Source organism: Biomphalaria glabrata, chromosome 9 (genome assembly GCF_947242115.1).
Source record: "Biomphalaria glabrata chromosome 9, xgBioGlab47.1, whole genome shotgun sequence".
Taxonomy (NCBI): Eukaryota; Metazoa; Mollusca; class Gastropoda; family Planorbidae; genus Biomphalaria; species Biomphalaria glabrata.
In genome coordinates this window covers 46,271,644-46,278,793 of record NC_074719.1, presented here as the reverse complement: position 1 = coordinate 46,278,793, position 7,150 = coordinate 46,271,644, and the positions used below count along the sequence as shown (strand labels likewise).

Below are 7,150 nucleotides of genomic sequence, written 5' to 3'. Positions count from 1 at the left end.
ATTAGATATATATGCAAATTAAATCAATTGGTCAAGAGATGTATCTATTGACCTTATTGACATTTTTGCGTAAAACTCAGCTTGGCAGCTTTAATTTTTTTCTGTTAAATTATACTGACCTATATAGATCTCGTGTCTAGACATTTTATTTTTATTTATATAAAAGTTACATGAACGAGGTCCACAAGAGTGTAGTCAGTGTAGATTAAACCTTAGATCTAGCTTTGTAGATCTATTAGAATCCAGAGATGTCTAGTACTGTAGACTAGACAGTAGATTTAGGACTAGATCTAGACTCAGGATAGAATCAGCAGTAGAGTTGTAGATCTATCATCTAGAATAGATCGTCTAGCTAGTCTAGACTAGAGACTCTTAGGACTCTTTCTAGTCATTGAGTTTGAGACACTGTTTTAGACAGGGAGTGAGGGAGAGATCAGATAGGCCATCATAGGGCATCCTAGGCCGATAGGGTTTGTTATGTTACTTATTTTTTTTTTAGATGTCAAGAATATACCAAACCATTCTATGTTCCCTTTACTAGTAGTTTACTAATTTTAAACTTAATTTAAGGTGTTTAAAGTGTAAAGTCTATTAAAGAAAACATGTTCAGTTGATGTAAAGTCTTTCTAATTTTAATCTTACATTTCATGTAAATGAAAATGTCGTAACCAAAAAAACAAACAAATTTTAATAGAATCTAATTGAACACTCGTTTTACATTAATGTATCAAACACTAAATGTAGGTAATTAACTTACTGTACTATGGTACCATTTATCGGTGGGTTAAGCACTTGGCTTCCAAACCGGGATCTCTGAGTTCAAATCTCTGTGAAGACTGGGATTTTACTTTTCAGTATTTTTAAGGCGCTCCTGGGATCATTGGACTGAAATGGGTACCTGATTTTAGCTGGTGAAAGTAAAGGCGGTTCGTCATTGTGCGGTTCATTTACCATTGGCCAAAGAAATAGATGACCTTAACATCATCTGTAGATAGATGGCAGGTCTGAAAGAGGAACTTGTACTTTTTATTTTTTTTTAAACCATTATTTAACAAAAGAACAAACTAACAATAATTTTATTAGGAAAATGGGGGTAGCTCCCTGAGCTAACTCTACCAGGTGACAATGACCTTATTGTAGCCCCCAAATATGGAACCCTTTCTTATACATACATGAACACATACTCCAACTCTAGAACTAAGCCTCAGACAAATTGATAGCTCATGGAGTAGCATTAAGAAAACCTGAAGTGGATTGCGGCCTAATATTTATTTTTAGCCATGCAGTCTTAATTTTATGTTGTTGCAAGTATAACTAGGTCTTCCGAACCATAAAATTAAAATCTGCAATTTACCTGTTGTTCAATATGTGTAACAAGTAAATCTTTTTACAATTATTTTTCAGATTACTAAAATATTTGTTTTTCTTTTCAGTTTCAATGGAAAACCAAAGAGGCGCCTTTAAAAAAAATGAAAGAGGACGAGGAAGAGGTGGTAGAGGATCTAAGCAAAGTTTCAAAGCCTCCAATTACAGATATTTTGGTTTTGGACCATCTGGCGTTCTCAATGGCTTAGTCGTGCAGCCCTCCAATAGGCGCCAAGGGTACACTTCTCACATAGACAGGGGAAGATACTCTAGAGAAGCAGAAAATATAGCTGAATCCTTTCCTGCAGCGCAGGCATCTCAATCAGATGCAGCAAACAAGGACAGAGATTTGATTGAGGCAGCAGCTAATGGAAATGTGGCTAGTTTTTCTGCTGTTCTAAAGCAGTGTGTTAATTGTACCAGCCAAAATGGTTTAGATCTTGCTTTGCTTGAGGCGACAAAAAGAGGCTATAAAAGTATTGTTCAACAACTGATACGTGCCGGAGCTAGGACCTGCGGTTTAGATGAACAAGGATATACGCCATTAATGATAGCCTCGGAGAAGGGTTATCTCGACATAGCCACAGCATTGCTGAAGAAAAGTGCCAACGTTTCTGCTGTAAGCTTCAATGGTCAGACCTCACTTCATGTAGCACTTCAGCCGTGTGGGGCTTCAGACATGCTTTCCTTGCTGTTGTATCATGGGGCAGATGTGAACGTTGGGTGTGGAGAGGGGAGCACTCCTCTAATGCGAGCGCTGGAACTGCAGGACTTGGACGCCATCAAGATTTTAATTGATGCTGGCGCCAAGCTAGATAGATACAAAAACAAGCGCGGAGAGACGGCGTGGGATGTGGCGAAAAGACTGGATCTACATCAGGTGTTGTCCTTTATGAATGATGAAGTACATATGAGCAAGAAGAACTACAACAAACAAAGCGCCCTCATGAGAGCTGCTGCCAGCTGTAATCTTGAGGCCTTCAAACTTCTGTTAGATTGCAGCTACACAGAGGTCAACAAAACCAACAAAGAAGGCAGCACGCTCATGCAGATAGTCAAGACATTGTGCAGACAAACTGGTAACAACAGAGACAGTCCTGGCACTTCCAAACGATTTGAAATGATCAAATTGTTGCTTCAGAATGGCGCCAAAGCGGACGATTGCTCAACTAAGGAAGGGAATGCGTTGATTCTAGCGGTCAAATCTGGTCAGAACGAGCTGGTTCAGTTACTTTGCATGAGTCAAATCAAATTGAATTATCTAGTGAACGATAAGACAGCCTTGATGATAGCTGCGGAGAAAGGACATGTTGATATAGTGAACACACTGCTGAATGCTGGTGCAGATTACAAGCTGAAGAATAGTAAGCAAGAAGACGCATTGTTAATTGCTTTCAAATATGGCCAGGTTAATTGTGCTAAACTTCTTCTCCAGAAGAGGGCAAACCTGAATGTTGTCAAAGCTGCCATTGTTTCCATTGACAATAACAGAGTCTCGTCATTGCAGTATCTGTTGACACATCATGAGCTGGATGTCAATACCAAATGCTTACTTCACAGAGCCATACAACAGAATAATGCGGCCGTAGTCAAACTTCTTATTGACAAAGGTGCTGACGTCAACCAGTTGAATGACAGCATGGACTCACCCCTACAGCTGGCCTGCAACAAGGATGTTTCCTGCGTAGAACTTCTGATAAAAAATGGGGCAGATGTTAATCTAGGCCATCCATTGTCTGGGCCCCCTATCATTAGAGCAGTACCCAATGTGGCAAAAGTGCTTTTACAACATGGGGCAGACGTGAATAAGGCTTCTGCCTCTGGGGAAACTGCTTTGATGCAGGCCTGCGGTTGCTTTGGGAACACATACGACATGGTTAAACTGTTACTGGATGCTGGTGCAGATGTCAATTTGATGTCAGACAAAGGTGACACTTGTCTTCATTATGCCGTCAGTACAGAAAACATTGGCAATATTAAATTGCTTCTGGAGTATGGTGCCGATGTAAATGCTGTGACCAACTCCGGGGATACCCCGTTTCTTCTGGCAGCAGAAGTTGGCAACGTTGAGATTTTGCAACTCTTTTTAGACAAGGGAGCTAAAGTAGATGTCTATGACTCCCAAGGCTGCAATGCTCTACTAAGAGCCATCAAAATGTGCGATGTTAGCACCGAAGTGGTCCGGCTCTTAGCATTCGATAAAGAGCATCTCAATAAGCAAAGTAACAGGGGCTACACCCCACTGATGTTAGCAGCTGAAATGGTGAATTATGAGCTGATGAAAACTTTATTAGAACTTGGAGCGGATGTTCATGTTGTTAACAAAGAGGAACCCAGAAAGAACGACATCACCGCCCTGTCCATCTTGTTAGATAGCTCTCAGATATTTAAAGACAGTGACATTAAATGTATTGAAGAGCTGCTCAAGTATGGAGCTATGTCCAGTTTGCCGAAACGTTGCCTTTCAGTGTTTCACAAAATGATAGTGTTGGACAAAAGAAGGCTGGTGCAGCTTTTTGTCACCCATGGGATGTCCCCGTGTAATGTGGATCTTCAGCCCATTTCGTTCAGGATGGGTGCGTTTTTTGAAATGCAGATGCTGCGTTACAGCATGAACGCTGCGTCCCCTCTGAGTGCGGCATTGGCCTCTGGCAACTCTCATATAGCCAGGTATTTGGCGGGGAATTGGTTTCTCACTGCTTCAGACCTAACCGTGTTTTCACAGTGCAGCAAACTGAGAGATTTTTTAGAGTCCATCAGCATGCAGGATTGTGTGGACTTCTTGGAAGAGTTCACTTCTCAACCCCTGTCTTTGATGAAGCTGAGTTTTGTGGCAGCATCTGCTGCCATTGGTTCACCGCCTGGCAGACAGGAGAGAATCATGCAGCTGCCGATCCCGTCTGTCATCAAGGATAAGTTGTTGTTCAAGAACGAGGAAGTTCCCATGGATTATGGGACAGATGCTTCACACAATCGACTGGGCTTTCTTGACGTGGGCATCAACATGGTGGACCATGTCCCAGATAGTCCGTCCGGAGTATTCTTTGACTTTGATGACCCCCGTCAGTTAATGTACGATTCTGACTCGGATCTATGTTTTAGCAGTGTCATGTATGACGACAGCGATGACACGTTCATGTATATTTAGGTCATGCACATGTTGTTTCCTTTTCTTTGTTTACATTGTCATGCAATGCTCAGTCAAACTCAACATTGCTTAGTTTATATTCAAATTTACTTATGTTTTTAAATTCCTTTTCGTTGTTTGTAACTGTTCGACTTAATTACTGACCTTAATTTTTTTTTTACTACAGACAACTTTGATCAGTATAGTGTTTTATTCAAATTTTGAGGACCTTTACTCTTTATAAATTATAAAATTAATGTTCAAACAGCCAGGCTGAAAACCTAACAAGTTTCTAAATACTTTGTTAATTATTATTGCAAGATGACTCACACAATTTATCCAATCCTTTTGACTAGAGTTCACTAGCACATTGGTTAAATGGTATTTTTATGAAAAGATATAGATGAAATGAATCTCAAAGTTGGACCAAAGCCTTTTCATTTTACTGTAGCCATTTAAAAATAAGGAGGAAAAAAAGATGACTTAAAAAAAAGAGAGCTCCCTCCGTCAATTCCTTTCTTTTGTCAAGATGGTGTATAATTTTTTTGCTATTAAGGTTTTAAACCATAACATATTTAAGGATATCATTGCATTTATTACTTGTAAATGCACATGTGCACTACATACTTATCTGCCACTGGATCTAACGAAATATTTAGTTTTTATGTACAATTGACAGGTCAATTTATTTGTAGTAATATCCAACACACTTGTACATAGCCTGACTTGTTGCTTATTTAGCTTTATAGTTACCGTATGTCCCTTGTTTGAAGAGGTCTAACTGTATGGAGTGGACCTCATTCACCAATCGTAAACAAACAACATTTAGCCACGTGATAATATTGATAAAACAATGAAAAAAAAAAGAATAATGTGACAGTCTTTATGGATTACATAAAATTTGTTTAGAAGAGACAATCACATGGCTAAATGTTGTTTGTTTACAATTGGTGAATGAGGTCCATTAGAACTATTAAGTTAGTGAAGAAACAAGTTTTAGGATTTTGTTTGATGGTTACTATTGTAAGGTCTAGAATTTCATAAACTAACAGATACTGTTGAATGGTTGAATTATGTCTTCTTACATCCCCCACAAGAGGTATCAATTACTCATTTTTTTTTTTGTTCTGTTAAATTGTTTGTGGTTAATTAACCATTTTAATCAAGCTCTTTGTATTTTTATTTTATTGCTGCAAAACAAATAAAAAAAAAATAATTAAATATCTGGACATGTTTAGTCAGTGATTCTTTACTAGTACTGGTATAGTTGTGATGACTTAAAGTAAAAAAAAAAAAGAAATAAATTTTAATTTGGCCAGAGAACAAGAAAATCTTTAAATACGTTTTCAGGTCTTTCCACATTCATTGATGAATTTTTAAAAAATGTATATTCAGGAAAATTTTGCGCATTGTCTTCTAGCCTAAGTCTAGATGTAAAGATGTATCATTGGAATATTATGAAGTGTAGTAAATCTATACATTCGCTTAACCAGGATTCTTTCTCAGGGGAAGGGTGGCGAATGTGGCCAGGTAATAAATGTTCATAGTTGTTGTTTTTTAAATCTAACATCCACTAGTTATTAAGAGTAAAACAATCGCTCTAGAAATTGTACAAAGGAAGTATTTTCAAAAAAGTATTTCTAGTGTTTTAATATCAGAGTCACATTACAAAAGATCCTCGGGAACATAAGCATCATGGGAAATGAAAGAGTAAACATTCACAGTCTGGGTCATCTATGAAAAACTTGGGCAGATCAGAAGTTCATAATAGTGTCAGCAACCTTATAGAAGAATGGTTCAATCTCACATATATATATATATATATATATATATGAAGGCCTGTGACTTCAATCAAAGGGAACCAGGAAGCACAGGCAGAGCTCTTTACAGAGAAAAGTTTGGAACAGGACACTAGTTTTCCTTGGCACAGAATGCAAAAGAGCTCGGCAGCAGAGAATTTAGCAGAATGAAAAAGAAGAATAATAATTATTGCACATTCATGAAGCCTCACAAACTACTTTTTAACACATCAGTTTCCTCTTACAGAATTTAATTTACAAATGTAAGCATAAAAAAAAAAGAAAGTTGTGTCTTCTAAACTGTTAAAGCAAATTTATTAAATCATACCATGAAATACATAAATAAAACAATCATTGAATTACACAATAATTAGGAAGAACATGTTCACATTTGTAAACCTACATATTACACAGTTGCCTCCCCAAACTATTTAAAAACCAATGCACCTTCAAAAAGGTCATAGTTATGTCCCTTGCTTTTTATACCAAATGAGAATTTTTTATTTTTTTTTTATTTCTTGACATTTAGTAATTAGGATTGTTTATTTTAAGTTAAATAGAAAATATTTAAAATATTTTCAGGTTTTTAATTTAAATATTTTAATGAAATAAAAAAAAATTGAAAACAGATGTAACAAATGATCAGAAATGCATCCAATGAGGCATAACTCTTATAAATTTTACTTTCCCAGCAGACTTAAAATAGACTTCAAGCAACCAATTAAAATTACAATGTACTTGCAACCAAGGAAAACATTACTAATTACAAAATCATAGAGGAAAAGCTGATATTCACTAGAATCAAAACCAGACCTACGTCAATCATATACAAAAAAATTCATCATAATCAAAAAATAAT

General features: G+C 37.0%; 1 protein-coding gene across 1 annotated transcript; it reads left to right on the top strand.

Moving 5' to 3' along the window:
• Positions 1 to 383: 383 nt before the first annotated feature.
• On the top strand, positions 384 to 4,991 carry LOC106071870 (putative ankyrin repeat protein RF_0381). Its single transcript, XM_013232087.2, has 2 exons — positions 384 to 470; positions 1,434 to 4,991. The coding sequence occupies exon 2, from the start codon at positions 1,439 to 1,441 to the stop codon at positions 4,511 to 4,513; it is 3,075 nt and encodes a 1,024-aa protein (XP_013087541.2). The 5' UTR covers positions 384 to 470; positions 1,434 to 1,438; the 3' UTR covers positions 4,514 to 4,991.
• The last annotated feature ends 2,159 nt before the right edge of the window (positions 4,992 to 7,150 follow it).